Genomic DNA, 19,341 nt, shown 5'->3' with positions numbered 1-19,341 from the left:
CCTAGGTACTTGAGTAGGTAGGTACTTAGGGACTTGCTCAGGTGTCAAGATATGGAGGGGTTTCTCGTTTGTCAAGCACATTAACATAGTCCAAGGTTCGTCTTTGTATCCAAGTGCTGGGAGTGAAAGCACCGTTGCAGGCCGCTCCTTCCACGGTCCAATGGAACACCCGTTATTGAGTAAACTCCGTGGGAGAGGAAACTCCCCTCTGAGGTCCTTACCCTACGCTGATATATGGCTCGAGCCGAACAACCTTTCGCTACTTCCGTGACAAGAACATGACGTTTGTGTCTAGGGTCAATCAGTTGCAGGGAGATCATGATGCTGCCCGGGCCGACCACGAACCGAAGCACCATCTCCACGGAGCTCAAACCCTGTCGATGCTGCCGGTGCGTTGTGCCGACGCCGGAGAGCGCCTCGGACACACTACCAAGTTCATCACGATTTCGCCCATTACTCATCACCTCCGCATTGCCTCGCGGATGCTCACGCCGTCTCAGTTCGATTGTGAAATAAGCCGCTCTACATATGATACCGGGCGTAGTCTTGTGAAATGACCCGAAGTCCCTGATGTTATTTGACACACAATTTTCATCATACTCTACCTACCCTCTCAGTTCCTCGGCATCCTTCTCAAGTTAAATACAACTCCCCCCGTCCGCCCCGGCCACCCATGACATCTACTCCCCCTCTGCTGCCCGAGCTTGCTGCTCTCACCAGCGACGACTCTATGCTCACTAGACGTTTCGGCAAGGAAATCATCAACTACTATGCTGGTAGTCGACTGAACCGCTACTCATTCCTCCGGTCAGATGCCGCCTTTCTGAACAAAGCTGCTACAAGTTCCGTTGCGCGCTTTGTCGCATTGAAGGACTTGAACCCTCTTGTGGTCGAGAAGCGAAAGCTTGCGCTGTTCACATATGACGATGTCAAGCCGCTTATCCAGGAACCATTCAAGCTAGCTGATGCACAGAGGACGAAGAACTACGATTCCACAGCAGGACCCTCCGTGCTGATTGTATTCCTGGGCACAGTGGATGGCGGTGATGTCATTTTTCAAACTTCGGAGCATGGAGAGGTCAAGGGCAAGCCTTTTTTCGCACTTGATATAACACCCAAGGGCCAGCGCAAGTACCTCGCAGAGACATGGCTGAAGGCACAAGAGGAAAAGGGACTGTGGATAGCAACAGACACAAGGAGCCTATCGTTGCATTCAGAAGATGGCAAGTCATTTCCCACGTCACTTCTATCGCCTACGCTAACTCCGGCAATAGCTGCCATGTTTTCCCAAGCCCGCTCAATAATCGACTGGAACACCCGCAACATCTTCTGCGCTGGCTGCGGCAACCCCAACCTATCTGTTGAAGCGGGCTACAAACGCATCTGTCCGCCGACCGACCTCAAGGGAAACTCTGAAGCAATCGAACTCCCGGATTGTCCAACACGCCACGGAGTGTCCAACGTCTGCTTCCCCCGAACTGATCCAACCATGATTGCAGCTGTGGTGTCCGCTGATGGCCAACGTATCCTCCTGGGCCGGCAGGCCCGCTGGCCTCCCTACTGGCATAGCACACTTGCGGGATTCCTGGAACCCGGCGAATCCATTGAGGAGGCTGTGCGTCGGGAAGTGTGGGAAGAAGCTGGTGTGCGTGTAGGTCGGGTGGTTGTGCATTCTACACAACCATGGCCATACCCATCTTCCCTGATGATTGGCGCCATCGCGCAAGCTCTGCCAGGCGACGGGGAGAAAATCAACTTGAACGACAAAGAACTGGAGAGCGCAAGGTGGTTTACCGTTGAAGAGGTCGGGACGGCGCTCGCGCAGACCGCGGGTGCTCTCGGCGCACCTCCTCCAAAGGACTACAACGAAGGTGATTTGAGAGTGCCGCCGCCTCAGGCTATTGCGAATAGATTGATGACGGCTGTGGTGGAGGGGTACCTGTTGAGCAGCCCCAAGATCTGATAGATACGATCCGAAGAGAAGCGGACCATAGTTTATATATATCCTTGTTTTACTTGATTCAAACATGACTTAGGACCGAGGTAGTTGCTCCATCTCTACAAACTCAAAACCGTCCACTACCGGCGTGGGTAGTAATTCTTCCCTCCCCTTCTCGTACCTCACCAGCCACACCGCATCTGCATTAATGACTTCCAAAGCCTCTCTCACTTCCTTGTTACTCTCCATAACATCCGCCAATAAATCCAGAATATCATCAAACATGACCTCGTCAACACGGACGTACTCCACCACTGCAGTGAGCAATGCCACGACCGCCTCCCACGTCTTCACCGGCGAAGCGTGCTGCCCCAAACTTCCGAACGAAGAGTTAGATGCCGACTCTGCCGGAATCCCCTTGACTTGCAGCCCATCTCCGGAGCGAACGGGGATCATGATACTTTGCCCCTTTTCAGGAATACGCGCAAGACTCTGGGCTTTGCGTCCTTCAGCGTTAGCTTTCGTCTTTCGACACCAGTCGCGAAGCCATTCGCCCCATTCGGTCTTGAATCGTGTGCTGAGAAAGTCTCCTGCCGCGCGGCAAAGACCGACCAGTGTATGGCAAGCCTCGATGATGATGAAGGGCTCGGGGTCGCGGAGGCGTTCAATGACCACTGGCCAGACGGAGTTTATGAGTGGCAGGAAGGAGTCTTCGTCGCCGGAGAGGATGGTTGATGCGGTGGTTAGGAGTTCGAGGAGGGAGCGGCGGAGTCGGGGCGTCGGGGAGGTGAGGTAGTGTTGTGTTAGGGAGGCAATTCTCAAAAGGAGCTGGTATGTTGGTGAGTTGGGTGGCTTTTCAGGCTCAGGGGGTGGACTGCCGTCTTCGTCGTCCTCTTCCTCTTCTCTGGTTTTGGACTTCCATGGTTCTTTGGGGTGGCCTTTTATTTGGGCAAACGATTTCGCCTCCTCCTCGTCTCGAATGCGTCTTTCTTCCCGCTTATCTAGATCGTCGAGGAGGGCGTCGAGACCGAGGATTGGACGTGGTTGTTTCTTGTGGTTTGTCCTTGTTTTCTCGCCATCGGTCAACAACCGCTCATTGATGACGGATGCTTGGTTGACAATTTCCTTCAGGACGGTGAACAAGTTTTCCGCGAGGAGAACATATCCATGGTAGTTTTCCAGTGCAGCAAAAATGGACTCGACGACGTCGTTTAGGTACGGAATTAGTTTGGGCCCCGAGAGTCGGATCATCATCGTGAGGACTTGCATTGATGCGGGCGAAATATCGAGCGAGTTGAGGCGGAGGGCGACGGAGTTGACCATATAATCGACGTTGTCTATTATTAATTCCGACACGCTGGAGTATTCGCATGCTAGTGCGATACTGTTTAGAGAAGCTATTGCGTGTTGTTGCAGCAGTGGACTCTCCGACCCCAGGAACGTCGCCACGGGGAAGAGGACGTCCATCAGGTCAGGTCGGAATGATACTCCACGTCTCTGTGCGGTGTAGGTTGCTACTTCTAGTGCAATAGCTTCTAGGCGCCAATCCACAGGATCTGAATCAGCGTGAGATTCAAGAATTTGAACAGAGTAAGAGTATAGGTCCTCGAAAATCGGCTCCAGGTCATCTGATGAACCGCCGAGCGCAGAAAGGTCCAGGAATGCATCTGAGTCTGCGTTCGAGGCATTGGAAGCCTTGACTAACTCATAACAGAGCCATAGAGATGCGATCTGGTCTGTTGAGTCTGACTCTCGGGCATGGTCCATCATGCCAGCGGCGATATTGGACTTCAATGAAGTTGAGGCAATGCGACTTATCAAGTTGGTAACTTCTTGTCTGAGCGTCCGTTGACTTTCGCTTGCCATCAGCACCGGCTCGAAAGACTGTTCGTTGGCTGATTCTCGCTGATTTTTTGATGCGTCGAGTAATTGTAAATGGGTTGCTGGATGGGTTTGCTTTGAAGATTGAATGAGAGAAACAATGCTGTCTCGCAATGCGCCGCCAATGGAGTCCTCCAGAGTCGAAGATTCTATTCCTAAACCTTGAAATAATTCGATCCCTTTGGATAAATTATGCACCGCGGTCTTCTTGACCTCTTCGTCTCCGGCTTGCATTACGCGGGCCAGGCTTGACATCCAGCTATACACGGCAGTCTTTACAGCATCACCAAGCTCAGGGTAGATGATTACTAGATGTCGTAAATCGGTCTGCATGGATAGGGAAGGTGTTGAAGCGCTCTCTCCTTTATCCAGCACAATAGCTGTCTCGACCAGTAGTGTGGTGCAGTTGGACAGAGAGTTGTGGCACTCGTCCAGGAGTGAAACGCAGAGTCTCTCGAGAGCATCTAGGACGTTTTGAGAAGAATGTGTGCGAAGCTTCATCATATTTGACAATGCCACTTTGACCTGAGCTGCTGTTGCCTTAAGCCATGCAGGAGTCAATACTTTGTCCGTGTCAGAGGACGCAGACTGTCCCTCATCCTCACTATCGCCTTTCGCTAGGATTGAACGTGTTCGCATATCTCCTAACACCCTGGTGAGGACTGTCTGTACAACGTCCAGGCTTTTCGCCAATACCATGGACTTATGCCTATTTGGAGATGACAGCAACTTGGCTAAAGAAGAAATGGTTCCTGGGAGAAAGCTTGCTAGGGCTGCCTGATCCCGCAAGGAGGTATAGAGTGCTTGCAGTACGCGTAACGCTTCGAGTTGGATCTGTGGTGTAATACCGTCTACAGCGCCATCGAGCATAACGGTAACCCCATGGCCCAACGCTGGCATACTATCTCCTTCTGTCAGCCCAGTCATGGCGCTGGCAGACTGACCTGCCGTGGTAAGCAGAGCCAATTGCGTTCGGAAAGCTTCCAGCTGCAGTTCTTCTGGAACATCGCGGTCTCTTTTCTTGAATCCAGGAACGCCATCGATGATGAAAACAAGGAAGCTGAATATCTGTTGGACCAGCTTGGACGAAATCCTAGTCTTCCAACCATGTGTGATGAGCAACTGAAGACATTTGACACAGTTCTCGGTAAGGCGAGCAGGATAATGTTCCAATTGACGAAAGATGTGGTATAGTGGGAAGAAGACATATTCAGCCAGCTTCTCATCCAGGGCCAATGGGTTCTTTTGAGTCTGGCTATTCAGAATATCCAGGACTTGGGCAGTAAGAGATAGGAGCTCACGAGCGGCGTCGGCTGAGTCGGACTCCTGGATGGCCAGTTGGCTAATCTTGACGCAACATGGTTTAAGCTGCTATCCGTAAGCTTACATGTACAGGGATCATTCCATTTCCATTTGATAATCGAGGTAGTCGGCGCAGCTCATACCTTTTGGAATACGTCATGCCGTTCCGTGTTTGCGGTTTGCTCTGCCATGTTGTCTACGAGGGCCCTAAACGGAATTTTCCTCAAAGTACCTCGTCACTGTACCATGTCCATTAGCTTTGATTTTGCAGATGACTTGAAAAAAAAATGTCAGGAAATGAGAGCATGTATTGTCTTTTGCGAGGCTGTTCGGTCAAAAATAGTAGGCGACGTCCACACACACACCTTCTTCGCTGGCTGCAGGCCGATCCCAAGCTGGCTCGCCATACTGTCTGGTAGCATCACTACGCACTGTTTCTGCATGTGCAGGCACCTTGATGTGAGGCGAAACTCCCCACCGCGCTCTCTTTTGCACTCCACTTCGCTGCGGACATGTGCACTGCGCCTCGTCTCGCACTGTATGGCTGGCCCACGTAAACAGACCAGGCAGTGCAGTTATCAAATGCGGGCAATGTCATGGACGTATTTGTTAATCTCTCAGGGCTTCATTTTTCTTTTCCTTGAAATAACAGAACTCAACAGATTTGTCCCATCCTTGCCATCATGGTTTCGCACAGCTCATTCTCCGTGATCGTACATCCTCATCCGTCGCCTAACCGAGGCGCCTGCGCGTATGAGCTCGGATTTCCGAATTCTAAGAACGCACTGGTTTTCATCGGCGGCCTTGGAGACGGGCCTCACACGGTTCCTTACATTAGGACTGTGGCCAAGCATTTGGAAACCACAGGTAAAGACCTTGAGTTCTCTGTATTTGAGCTTCGATTAAGGAGCTCATTTATTGGATTTGGGACCTCGAGTTTAAGCAACGACGTGGATGACATCGCCGCTTTGGTGAAGTATTTGCGGGGTTTGGGCCGAGAGAAAATCGTCCTATTTGGTCATTCAACCGGCTGCCAAGTAAGTTTGCATTGCTGCGAACCCATGTATGGACATTGCTGATTGTGCTTAGGATTGTATGGAGTACAGCAATTACGTCAAGCATGGTAACCCACCAGTCGATGGCTTCATCATGCAGGGTCCAGTTTCGGATCGTGAGTCGTTGGAGGGCATTTTCCCCAGTGTCAAAGAAAGCATCGAATTAGCAGACACATGGATCGCCGCTGGCCGGGCTGGTGATTGTCTCCCCGGCGATAAAGTCCCCACGGTTCTGGCTGCGCCAATCTCCGCCTATCGATTCAAGTCGCTTACAGCAAAAGGGTAGGTCACCAATGCCTGTCTCCCGTCTTGACGTACTGAAGAACAAGTGTTGACTTTCCCTCCCTCACTCTATCTTTATTTTAGCGGAGATGATGACTACTTTTCGTCTGACTTGGACGATGCGACTGTGGCCAAGTTTTGGAGCCGGTTCAACAAACCGGTGCTGGTATTGCACTCGGGCCAAGACGAATTTGTTCCAGCACATGTGGACCAGGAGGCTCAGAGTCAGAGATACCAAAAAGCAAGTACTTTTGTTAGCTCATTGTCAGGGCTCATCCCGGATGCTGGGCATACTGTCAAGGAGGAAGCTGCGAGAGAGTGGCTGAGCGAGAGAGTGGTCGACTTTTTGCGGACGTTGGAGAACTGAGGGCGTGAACCAGCCTCGACAGCAACACACGCAGCCTGCGAATTCCGTACAATCTGAACCGTCATACGAGGCGTTGGTGAAGCACATCAGAATATAGACGTGAAGAATAGACAGAAAGGGAATTATGCTGTGGATCGCGTGAGGTCTTGTGGCGGCTTATTAATTACCCCAAATACGCTCTTTATGCAGGCTACATACGAGGGGTAGGGCCCAAACAGCGGAAAGTCGGTAAAGATGGTGGTGGCTGACGAGTCTCGGTGTGATATTAATTGATACACAGCTTGGAAACAGGTCTGATAGATGCACAACGGGAGTAAGATCTACAGGTCCGATAAGCCCGAGTGGTAAGTCATGCATATGTCAAGACCACAATGAATGGCGAGTGAAGTTTACTTGCGCGGGTATACATGGCAATTTTCCTGACAGACGAATACACGACTGTTCTTGGCGCCCAATTGCAACACCGGTCCTGTCAGCAGTTTTGTTGTAATTCTTGTCGGCGTCAAAAGACGAGTCTGTTCACTGGAGCAAAGACTACAACAGTGAGAGGCGAAATGTGTTCGGCCCAGAATCCGGTAGCTCGCTATCCCGCCCGATACCACAATGTATTATAGCACATTAGTATATCTGGATGGGCAGAAAAATTCCGGTATACGGAGTAGACTGGGCCTAGGTATGTAGGGCGAAAGCTGTTCAAGCAGGGAAGTTGCCTGGGATGCACACCCACACTCATCACCATCCGCATCTAATATTGGTAATCCAACGGTGTCTGGCTCGTTGCAGAACCCTTCGGCAGCCGTCGTCATGCACGCTGCCCTGTAGCTGCCCGGACCGTCGCTGCTTCGGCGCGCGCCATGGTGGTGTAGGAAAGGTTCGTTTCCTAAGCCGATCATTTTTGTTCGGACAATTGGATGCATGATTCCATGTCGGCCCCCAGATGTCCAGGCCCCCTCCAAGCTCCAAAAGTGGGGTAAAGGCGAATCATTTTTGCCTTGTCCTGCCCTGTCTTGCACGTTTTTTTGCCTGTCATAAAGAACCCCCCAGCAAGACTTGGCGCCGTCGCTGACAAACGCCTGCCTAGCTGCAAATTCTACGAAGTACCACGATTCGACGGCTCCGTATTGTTCGGGTCTCGGATTTAATAATGTGGCATGTTATTTTTATCCATTTATCAATTTTTTTTTGCCGTGCTTATTCTTCCTCTTTCACCGACGACTCCTTGTTCCTGTAGGGTTCCTCCTCGTCCATTGCCGCTCTCTACCCATCCGACAAGCTAACCACTTCCACCGCTCTCTGATGCAACATTAATCGATCCTTGTTGCTCGGATTGTACTCGGCAAAGACGTCACTGGCTCGCTGGACCCATAGTTTTGGTCGAGGCTCGCCGGCGCCGACCACGGGAACGCGCCAACCTCAACCTTCAACTGCAACCTCTACACCTTTGTTCCGCGCCGACGACCCGATTCGGTTCCTTCGTCTGAGCATGCGGTGATTTGCTTCCACCTCACCCTCCTCGCTCTCTCGCCTCACCTAGGACCATGGATCCTCTGGACCTCATGGACCCTTACAGCGAGCAGCAGGTCCGCCTGCTTTCCGGCTCCTTCACCGGCCTGCGCCCGCTGCAGCGCCTCGGCGGCAATTACTTTTCTGTCTCGGCTTTTCAGCAACCGCTATGCGGCAATGAAGAGGGCTGGGGCCCAATTAGCAAGTACAGATACGACTTTACGCCGTGCTTCATCGATGTCTGGCTGGCAACCGTGTCCGTGTATGCCCTCGTCTTGGGACCAGTTGCCCTGTGGTGGCTGCTGACGAAAAAAAAGCCCATGGAAGAGGGCTCCTCCAAGGATGCTCACTTCTACATCAAGCAGGTGGGTTAATACCGTCGCTGATTCTCTTTCATGCTAAATAGCTTCCGTTTGCCCATGTTTGATAGCTGACACCCGTGTCCCACAGTCCCTTCTCGTCTTTCTCATCGCCGACGTCGTCGTTCAACTCGTTATTCAAATCCTTGGCATGCCCGGCATTTGGTATGGGGACTTTCGCGTGCTGACAACTCTTCTTACGATTCTTTCCTTGTTTGTCATCTTTTCGATTCAATGGATTGAGCATTGCCGCCTGCGGCACGCCAATGGAGTTGTCCTCTTCTACTGGCTCCTCCTCCTCATCTCGCTCACCGTCAAGCTTCGGTCTTTGATTTCACAACAAGTATATGAAGTGAACCTGCCTTACTTTATTACGTACTGCATTGGATTCGGGTTTGCGGTTGTTGAATTTCTCGTCGAGTGGCTGTGGCCTCGTCAGCATGTTCCAAGTGGCTACGAGGCCATCTCCGAGGATGAGGAATGCCCCGTGGAATACGCCACTGTCTTTTCTCGTCTCACCTTTTCCTGGATGACACCCATGATGCAATATGGCTACAAGATCTTTTTGACTGAAAGTGATCTGTGGGGCCTAGCCAAATCAGACCGGACCAAGACCACTGGTGCAGCCTTTGAGAAGGCCTGGGCTCATGAGTTGAATCACCGTCCCAAGTCTCCGTCACTTTGGTTGGCCATGTTTCGTGCCTACGGTGGTCCCTATGCAGTTGCTGCCTTATTCAAGATCGGTAATGACATCGCGCAGTATATTCAGCCGCAGCTGCTTCGTCTGTTGCTTACCTGGGTCAAATCATACAACCCTGAGTACGGTGTGGTTGCCGAACCTGTTATCAAGGGAGCGGCGATTGCACTGGCCATGTTTGCTTGTGCTGTATTCCAAACGACGATGGTGGTACGTAGTTGTTTCTGGCTCAGACTGCTTCTCGGCTATCCTCTGTTTCTATTGTTTGTAAAGTCTTGCTGACCTTCCCCTACAGCATCAATACTTCCAATTGTCCTTCGTAACTGGTATGCGGATCAAGGGTGGCCTCGCCTCCACCATCTACCGAAAGTCTTTGAGGTTGTCCAACGAGGGGAGATCAACAAAAACCACGGGAGACATTGTGAATTACATGGCTGTTGATGCCCAGCGTCTTCAGGACTTGACTCAGTTTTTGCAACAAGCGTGGTCGGCTCCCTTCCAAATTATCATCTGCATGGTTTCGCTCTATAACCTTGTCGGGTGGTCAATGATGGCTGGTATCGTCGTAATGATTATTATGATGCCAGCTCAGGGATGGGTCGCCAGAATCATGAAGAATTTGCAAAAAGACCAGATGAAGAACAAGGATGCCAGGAGCAGACTCATCAATGAAATTATTACTAACATGAAGAGCATCAAGCTTTATGCATGGGGTGCTGCTTTCATGAACAAGCTCAACTACGTTCGAAATGAGCAAGAGCTCAAGAATCTGCGACGAATTGGTGCCACCCAGGCATTTGCCAACTTCACTTGGAACACAGCGCCGTTTTTTGTTTCATGTTCGACTTTTACGGTCTTTGTTCTCACGCAAGATAGACCGCTTACAACCGACATTATATTCCCTGCTCTGGCCCTTTTCAACCTGTTGACCTTTCCATTGGCAGTTTTGCCCATGGTCATCACGTCCATCGTTGAAGCGTCAGTTGCTATTGGCCGCTTGACTGATTTCCTGACCGCCGAAGAACTTCAGTCTGACTCTGTCACTGTAAAGCCTGCTCCTAAAGAGATGGGTGAAGAGACTGTGCTCATTCGCGACGGCACCTTCTCCTGGAACCGTCATGAGCCTAAGGAGGTCCTTAAGGACATCGACTTCACCGCCTACAAGGGTGAACTAACCTGTGTCGTTGGCCGCGTGGGCGCCGGCAAATCCTCCTTCTTGCAGAGTATTCTTGGTGATCTTTGGAAAGTTAAGGGTTCTGCTGAGGTTAGAGGCACTGTGGCCTATGCATCTCAACAGACTTGGATTTTGAACGCAACCGTCAAAGAAAATATCGTCTTTGGATACAAATACGACTCCGAATTTTACGAGAAAACTGTTAAAGCTTGCGCCCTACTGGATGACTTTGCTCAGCTGCCTGATGGCGACGAGACCGTTGTCGGGGAGAGAGGCATCTCTCTCAGTGGTGGACAGAAAGCCCGAGTGTCTCTTGCCCGTTCTGTTTACGCCAGAGCCGATATTTACCTTTTGGACGATGTTTTGTCTGCTGTGGACTCACATGTTGGTCGTCACATCATCGACAATGTCCTTGGCCCTCGCGGTTTGCTTTCGACAAAGACTAGAATCCTTGCTACAAACTCCATCCCCGTTCTCAAGCAAGCCAGCTTTATTACTATGCTGAAGGATGGCGAAGTCGCTGAGAAGGGAACTTACTCACAGCTGATTGCCAAGAAAGGACTGGTTGCCGATCTGCTAAAGACTGCCGGTCAGGACTCGAATAACGGCTCTAGTAGCTCCAGCCTTCCTTCCAGTGAGACCTCAACTATTATTGAGGGTGAGCCTAGCTTTACCCAGAACAAAGAAGAAGTCGAAGAGGCTCTAGAAGACGTTCCAGAGATGGAACCGATCAAGGGTGCTACACCTATGGTTAAGAAAACCCGATCAGGCAGCATGGCCACTCTACGACGTGCTAGTACAGCAAGCTTCAGGGGCCCTCGAGGCAAGCTCACCGACGAAGAGCTTGCCGGCGCCTCGCGGACCAAGCAAACGAAGGAATTCGTTGAACAAGGCAAAGTCAAATGGTCTGTATACGGTGAATATGCAAAGGAAAATAACCTAGTCGCTGTTGGAATTTATATTTTTGCCCTCTTGGCTTCCCAATCTGCCAGCATTGGCGGTTCTGTCTGGCTAAAAGAATGGTCTGAACACAACGAGAAGACGGGTTCCAACGACAGCATCGGCAAGTACATCGGCATCTACTTTGCGTTTGGCATCGGCTCATCTTTGCTCACGGTTGGCCAAACTCTGGTTCTGTGGATCTTTTGTTCTATCGAGGCTTCTCGCAAGCTCCACGAGCGCATGGCCAACGCGATTTTCAGATCTCCAATGTCCTTCTTTGACACTACGCCCGCCGGGCGCATTCTGAACCGATTCTCCAGTGATATTTACCGAGTTGACGAAGTTCTGGCGCGTGTGTTCAACATGTTGTTTGTTAACGTTGCAAGATCTTGCTTTACCCTGGGTGTCATATCTTTCTCCACTCCCGCTTTCATTGCTTTGATTGTCCCCTTGGCGCTTACTTACTACTGGATTCAGCGATACTATCTCCGCACATCTCGAGAACTCAAGAGACTCGACAGTGTCACCCGCAGTCCAGTGTACGCCCACTTCCAGGAGTCCCTTGGTGGCATTACCACTATTCGTGCTTTCCGTCAACAACAGCGATTTCAACTCGAGAATGAGTGGCGTGTGGATGCCAATTTGCGCGCATACTTCCCATCAATCAGTGCCAATCGCTGGTTAGCAGTCCGTCTTGAGTTTATCGGTGCCGTCGTGATTCTGGCAGCCGCCGGCCTTGCCATCATCTCTGTCTCGAATCACAGTGGCTTGACTGAAGGCACCGTTGGTCTAGCAATGTCATATGCCCTTCAGATTACGACGTCGTTGAACTGGATCGTTCGTCAAACTGTCGAGGTCGAGACCAATATCGTCTCGGTCGAGCGTGTTCTGGAATATGCCAGGCTACCCAGCGAAGCGCCTGAGATCATTCCCGAGAATCGACCTCCGGTTGCTTGGCCAGCAAAGGGCGAGGTAGACTTTAAGAATTATAGCACTAGATACCGTGAGGGTCTGGACTTGGTTCTTAAGAACATCAACCTGGACATTAAATCCCACGAGAAGATTGGCGTTGTCGGCCGAACAGGAGCCGGCAAATCCTCATTAACACTTGCGCTCTTCCGTTTGATTGAGCCGGTTACTGGTCACATTAGCATAGATAACCTTAACACGTCGACGATTGGCTTGTTGGATCTTCGACGTAGACTTGCCATTATTCCTCAGGATGCCGCGCTTTTCGAGGGTACAGTTCGTGACAACCTTGACCCTGGCCACGTTCACGACGACACTGAGCTCTGGAGTGTTCTTGGTAAGTTCATCCCGGGCAGTCACAGTGGAATTGCGTCGTTATTAACTGTATTTAGACCATGCCCGTCTCAAGGAACAAGTAGCAAACATGGATGGCGGTCTCGAAGCCAAGATTAACGAAGGGGGTAAGTCCATCATGGCGGGCACTCTCCTCATTCCCCATACCGTGTGTATCATGGTGTAATTCTGACGTGATTAGGTTCGAATCTCTCCCAAGGCCAGCGTCAACTCGTCTCGCTCGCCCGCGCCATGCTTACGCCCTCCAACATCCTCGTGCTCGACGAAGCCACCGCTGCCGTAGATGTCGAAACTGACGCCATGCTCCAAGCTACCCTGCGCTCACCCCTGTTTTCCAATCGCACTATTATCACGGTTGCACACCGTCTCAACACTATCCTTGACAGCGATCGCGTCGTCGTCCTGGATAAGGGTGAGGTGGTGGAGTTTGACACGCCAGGTGAGCTATTCAAGAAGCAGGGTGTATTTTATGGCTTGATGAAGCAGGCTGGCCTGGAGATTGAATAAACATAAAAGATGAGTGATGTACAGAGTAAAAAGTATTTTTTATTTTGGCCTTGGCGGTTATACCATGTATGTACGTTGGAATAAGAATTGAGAGGGGATGTACATTTGCAGACTAGCATTATAAATTGACAATGGGTATACGGAGTACAAGGAATGATGTCCGTGAGCATGAATGCTACGCGTTGACGGAAATGAACGACAACATTCGTTGTGTGACCAAGGACTGTGTGTATTTATTATAATTTGCGCGGCGGACTGAGAAGCAGCTGAGTGAAATGGGAGGCAATGCCAGAGACTAGAAGCTGAGATTGAAAGGGGAATTCTGGATGAGGAAATGGTTGTGATGGCGGGCATGTTTCAGTGTTGCAACAAGTGCATTTACAATACATACACACTTCACCAGATGCACCCCGACAAGAGGTCGAAGCAATTGTACCGTTTCTAGTTATTTGCAGTTATTGATTGATACAGACACGGTGTCGTACCCCATACGCTCTCTATTATACAACTATGTCACCACGGGATGCGGATCGCACACGGGGGCATCTGTGTGCCAATATCTCGATTAGTACGGAGCACTCCGTACAACTTTCATTGACCACATTACTGATGTAATTAATGCTGTCTCTGTAAGACCCTTTTACCTGTCCTCTACGCGCGTGAAGCAAGCACACGCACAATACACATCACTCCGCATCGAGATGGTAGCATTCACACACGAGGATGGGGGATACCAAGATTACGAGGACGCCTTTTTGTGCTGGATTGGCACGCGGCTTGCCGTGATTTTGCTCTTGTGTTACCCACGACTTTTTGTGACGCACCCGTCTTCGGAAATTGTCGCCTCGACTTGCCCATCAGATAAGCTTCTTTGTGTCACGGTGCCACGGCGCGCGGTGGGCGGGCGAGACACGCCCGGATGTCGTTTTGTTTTTTTCATCTCCGCCCACCAACCCGCCCTCCCACTTGGTGACCACAGCGCAGTAGGCATGCAGCTTATCGGGTCAGAGGGACAAACGAGAGGAAAAAGAAAACAGCACGAGACTATGGCTCGGGCGCTACGGGGAAGAAGGGGAGGGGGCCAAGGGGGGTTGACAGGCCGCCCCGTGGTCCCTGTTGGAATCCTCACCGGGCAGCGCCTGGGCCATCGTCTTGGAATAATTGTCCCCACTGACACGGGTATACCAGCAGGAAAAAGGAAAATAGGAGGTTTCCTCGTGGCGGAGCCTGTACTGTACTGTATCTCCTGCATGAAGGCGAAACAGAGATGCAGGTAAAGACTTTCATTGACAGGGACGAAAGACAAGGAGGAGGAAAAAGAAAAGAAAGATGAAATAAAGTTGGGTACTGGCAGAGAGTGTGTGGCTTTCCGCGAGGCGGGCTTGTCAGCTTTCTGCAAAAGCAGTTTCTTCAGTCGCCAAGGGTTGTTACTCTCCGCACGTTGTGATTCGCAAGTGCCAAGGTCCAAGGATACACACTCTTTCCATGTTGGTCGCCGGCCGGATTGTCCTTTTTTCGCCTAGCACTTCCTCTGGGCAAAGGCCCAACAAATCCATTGCCCACTCTGCCACTGTTTGTACTGGCCGATCAGGAGGAGTGAGGGGGCGTCCGGACGTCTGTATTGGACTACTATCCAAGCCTCATGGGGACCAGGAATTCGTTTTTTATCATTGCGTTCGTCTTGTGTCTGAATGGCCGGATCGCCGAACCGGCTCCGTCCCGTCCCCGTCTCATGGCCCGAAACGTGGCTCGTGCTATTTATCTTGTTTTCGACCTTGTGTTACGGGGTACCGAGTACTCTGTACTCCGTACATGGCGTAGTATCCTTGCTTGATGCCAGGGTGAGGGTGACCACGATGCCCTTGGCCAACGTGACCCTCACGACTTCACTGTTGCCTTTTCGCATGTCATGATGTTCCACTAACAGTAGCCAATGTCAGCGTCTTTAATGCAATATGCACTTTTTTGCGTTTGGACCATCTGGTGGCCCCCTGATGTCTGACAATAGAACCGGAGCATCGGGTTTTATCCACTGACATGCGTTCTCCAACTTCATATGGGTCTTGAAAGTAGTAGTATAATCCTCACGGCAACAACATGATGGGGGGAATGGAGACTCTCTTTTCCCTCCTTACCTCCGTTATTTTTGTTACCGCCTTGTTCCCCGACCGAATGAGACAGGGCCGTTCCGCAACGTTGCCAGAAGGATGCTGTGGAGCGGTGTTTGGCTAGACAAGAGCCACGGACAACCTACGATTGAAGGGAATAAACAAAACCCACCCATGACGAATGAAACTGTAGATACAAGAGGGGAACAAAAAATCGCCGTTCGGTTGGGCAGTTGTGATGGGCCTGGTCATGTTGTGCATCGGAATCACTTATTCGACTTCGTTCTGCCGGTTGTACGGAGTACACATGCAGTCGCCGTGGCGCGTCCACGGTATGTTCGGACAACGAGGAATCAAAGAATGACTTCAAATACCACAACCGTGAGTACGCATAATGGCGCACTGAATTGTCATTTTGTCCACGATAAACTCAGCCGAAATAACGATACCACGACTTAAACTTGGACCAGTCGACGCTCCACAACAGACGCTTGTTGGTAATTCCAAGAACGGTGAGGCTTCGAAAAATATAATACAGAATACTAGTAGTACGGAGTTACCACTTTACTTTGACTGGTGAATCTCGTTTGAAAAGGGGCGTGTTCAGCGAATGAGTCTAGCCGCAGTGACCAACTTGTGCCCTTCTGATCCTGTTTGGTACGTGCTGGAAACGAGATTATAGCTTTGTTTCTCGTCATTTAAAAATGAGTGCTGGCCGATGAGTGGAATCCACATGTTACCATTTTGTAGTGATTAATTAGACGTAGACTGAACCATACTCGGTAGAGTTGGTCAAGCCGCATACAATTTCCCGCGGGTAGTGTGGTGATATCTGACTAACAAACGCAAGTAATGTTGAGCCATCCTCACTGCATGGGAATGGGGTTTGGCAGCATATACGACCGGTATTACGGAACACAGTCATGACCAAAGTCTGGAATAAATGTCGCAGACGGTTTCATGTGTGACAGCCCAGATCAGCTCAAGCAGCGAGCAATGGAGCTGATTGCAGAACAGGCATAGGCGTTGCACATGTAATACTAGTCCTCCGGTGACGATATCGTACCCGCTGTCCGTTGTTGTTGTTGTTGTTGTCATCAAGGCGTTGCCCTTTATCAGCACGAGCCTCATATTAAGCTTCGGGAAATTGCAGTGGTCTGCCCGTTGCAAAAAGTCCACCGTTGACGAAGAATTTGGAAAAACCTGCGGGTATGACCTGGTCCCCAGCCTTATATATGCCGTGTTTATGGCAAAGGGGCACCTGCAGTTGTCATTTCCGCAAATCCCTGCCCAGGCTTGCCATAGCCGTTTTAAAATTCCCGACTTCTGGATGCCCACACACTATTCTTCATGCAGGTAAACCTTGTTGAAGACGAAGTTTTCGTGAATACTAGAGTGAAATGTACCCTGAAGCCTTGTCTCCGTAGATGGAATTAGCTATCAAGGGAAATTGAGCGATGCGACAGCTGAAACACGTTTCGGGGGGCTTCTTTGTAGCAGCAATCAAACCACCAATAGAGGTTTGAATTCGCCCATGACGAAACACCTGGTCTCGCAGTCAAGAGGCATTGTTGTCCTGGCTGGTTCCTCCCTCTATCGCAGTCCGTCCAACACTCCTCAGCCCGAAGTCTCCTTGCATATCGTGGGGCCTCAGAAGCCGGTCCGACTGGTCATAAGCCACAATATCCGCTTTGGTTCGATATCGCGAGCAGCTTACTCCGTACAGGCTGGCTGACGCTGTCATTACCCAAAGCCGACTCGCTGCGAAAATGGTCAACCGAGCCAGGCGTGGTGGGGATTCGCAAGTCAGAGCAAGTGCATGACTAGATCTGAGATGTGGGAGTCCCCTTTGCAGTCATTTACTTACCAATCCCATCGGTCAAATCCCTGACCTTGATGGGTCTGGTCTGCTGGCCTAAAAGGCTGGCATCGCTGAAATGCGTTCCGCAGCCGCAATGGAGGTGCGGAAATGGCCTGCATTGGAGCCATGGGACTACGTTGGCGTATTCAAGCCCTCTTCTGGCTTGTATTATTGGACTGAGTACTCCGTAGTGCAGTTTTGCCGAGAGATCTATAATTGCTTGTTTTGGTGTAGCTTCTGAGTGAGACTCTCAATTTGTAAATTCATATCCGCCTCAGGCTGGGAGCTTATGAACGAAAATGGATGACATGGCAACTCAGGTTTTCCAACGCCTTGACTGCAATCGTTTATGAGTCTTGGTAGCATCCAACATTATGCTTTTCAGCCATGTTAGGTGGTTGGACCTGGCTCGCAAGCCCCGTTCGTTGCAACCGAGAACGGGAGTATTCCATAAATCGCCGCTGTGCATTTTGGAAGTGTTCCCTCGGAAATATTCTTCGGTTGAAATTGCGCAGGACCGGGCTGCCAGGTGGATATAATTAGAGTCTATAGACGTCATCTGACGCCATATTGCAGGTTGGTTAATGGGATCTAGTAGGACTGGCTGTTGTTGGCACCGTCCGGCCATTCTGACACACCCCATCACTACACCGTGCTGAACCATTCGACATCGCCGCGACACGGTGTTCCGAGTACAGAGTACGGAGTACCTGGTGGTCCTAGACGTCCCAATGTGGCTGCACTGAGCTCTTGTTGACGAACGGACGAACAATCTGGTCCCTTCAAGACGGAATAACGAAATCGCCGACGGATGGGCTAGCTCTCCGAGCCGTACCGCGTCCCACAACATTTTAGCCCAAGATTGATTGGAGTAAGTGGCCCTGTTGCAAACTCGGAAATCTGGTTGGCCGGCTATGCAACGGGTCAAGTAGAAACACCAGCCTGGCTCTGGACGCTAAACTGCTCCTCACCCTCGACGTTGCCTCCACAGCTCTCCGGCGGAGCCGAGTTCATTTGATTACTTATGGTGCATGAGCCCTACCAGCATCTATGAGAGGCGAGTGTTCAGGTCTTGACTTTGTCGCTGCAATGGACAGCCGAATATCTGCGTATCGAGCAGAGAAAGCATAAGTGTGCACTCGCTTAGATCCAGTGTTTCTGCAACAACATTTCAAATTCTCGTAGTAGCCATAATCCAGCTTATCTCGTTGCATAGAGACGACAGAACGTGCTATTTTTGGCTTGGGGGTTGTGGACCCAAACTTTGTGCTCAGGTGAGAGAAGATATTAACTTTCCGGACGCATACATGGGTTAACACCAGAGCTCTCAAACCGCAGCAGGGATCAGCGTTGTCGATGAACACCGATAAAGCATTGTTCCATCTCTGTAGCCAAACATATCCTGCGGACAAATACCTAGGTAGTTAGATAGCCTTTAGCATTTGACTATTGGTCCGCCTGAGGAGCTGGCTGCTTGTAGATTCGACGGATCTTTTTCCCCTTCCCTTGCTACCTCGCCCAGGCCTGTTTCGGGGACAGGTATGAATATCAAACCATAATAGAAACTAGCAGTGACCCGTTTAATATTAAAAGTGTCATACATATCCGCTATGATAGAACATATGTCACGATATTAGTTAGTAAACCCTTGACCGAGAAAGTTTTCTTTGTGGTGCGTAGCCAGACATAGTACAGTGGCAGAGGTAGCGAGCCGCTGTGAGATATGAACATGCCTTGGTGTGCTCAAGGGGTGAATGGAGCGCATCCCTGACGTTCACTATGTGAGACGTCGTTGGCGACCAGAGCAGAAGTCAAGGTGAAGACAAAAATTTTGTAATGTACATCAACTCTGAGCAGGCCTCGTCTCACTCGCGACCTGGCAAAGTCTCATCGCCATTCGTGATCCCCCATCTCGAAACAAAATGGTAGCAGCAGCGGAGTAGTAAGTATAATCAAGCACACGGGATGTCCCATGCTGCGTGGTCTGGTGATCAGTGACCAGGCTGAGATATAGAGTGACATTATATTAACACCAGAGCAG

The 19,341-nt window shown here is 50.6% G+C and overlaps 4 protein-coding genes across 6 annotated transcripts; 3 read left to right on the top strand and 1 right to left on the bottom strand.

The window, feature by feature from the left end:
- Window positions 1-269: 269 nt before the first annotated feature.
- J3458_008783 (uncharacterized protein) lies at window positions 270-5,313 on the bottom strand (the record flags this gene model as incomplete). The annotated part of the gene is made up of 2 exons (XM_007810648.2): window positions 270-5,188; window positions 5,266-5,313. The coding sequence occupies 2 exons, from the start codon at window positions 5,311-5,313 to the stop codon at window positions 2,033-2,035; spliced, it is 3,204 nt and encodes a 1,067-aa protein (XP_007808839.2). The 3' UTR covers window positions 270-2,032.
- NPY1_1 (NADH pyrophosphatase) lies at window positions 440-2,005 on the top strand. The gene is made up of 2 exons (XM_066119389.1): window positions 440-1,223; window positions 1,275-2,005. Exons 1-2 carry the CDS (start codon window positions 674-676, stop codon window positions 1,961-1,963), a joined length of 1,239 nt encoding a protein of 412 aa, XP_065975182.1. The 5' UTR covers window positions 440-673; the 3' UTR covers window positions 1,964-2,005.
- A 395-nt stretch (window positions 5,314-5,708) lies between the features above and the next one.
- J3458_008782 (uncharacterized protein) lies at window positions 5,709-7,724 on the top strand. Its single transcript, XM_007810647.2, has 3 exons — window positions 5,709-6,159; window positions 6,212-6,459; window positions 6,544-7,724. Exons 1-3 carry the CDS (start codon window positions 5,806-5,808, stop codon window positions 6,824-6,826), a joined length of 885 nt encoding a protein of 294 aa, XP_007808838.1. The 5' UTR covers window positions 5,709-5,805; the 3' UTR covers window positions 6,827-7,724.
- Window positions 7,725-7,896: 172 nt separating this feature from the next.
- On the top strand, window positions 7,897-13,804 carry YCF1_1 (ATP-binding cassette glutathione S-conjugate transporter ycf1). Of its 3 annotated transcripts, XM_007810646.2 has the most exons (5): window positions 7,897-8,694; window positions 8,780-9,595; window positions 9,681-12,807; window positions 12,863-12,931; window positions 13,006-13,804. In XM_007810646.2, exons 1-5 carry the CDS (start codon window positions 8,365-8,367, stop codon window positions 13,329-13,331), a joined length of 4,668 nt encoding a protein of 1,555 aa, XP_007808837.1. In that variant the 5' UTR covers window positions 7,897-8,364; the 3' UTR covers window positions 13,332-13,804. The 3 variants fall into 3 exon arrangements, with proteins under 3 accessions (XP_007808837.1, XP_065975181.1, XP_065975180.1); XM_066119388.1 differs by having other exon boundaries at window positions 9,681-13,804; XM_066119387.1 differs by having other exon boundaries at window positions 7,952-12,807; window positions 12,863-13,769.
- Window positions 13,805-19,341: the final 5,537 nt, after the last annotated feature.

The sequence above is a fragment of the Metarhizium acridum genome, assembly GCF_019434415.1.
Source record: "Metarhizium acridum strain ARSEF 324 chromosome Unknown scaffold_141, whole genome shotgun sequence".
Classification (NCBI taxonomy): domain Eukaryota; kingdom Fungi; phylum Ascomycota; class Sordariomycetes; order Hypocreales; family Clavicipitaceae; genus Metarhizium; species Metarhizium acridum.
This window is presented reverse-complemented; position numbering and strand designations above follow the sequence as displayed.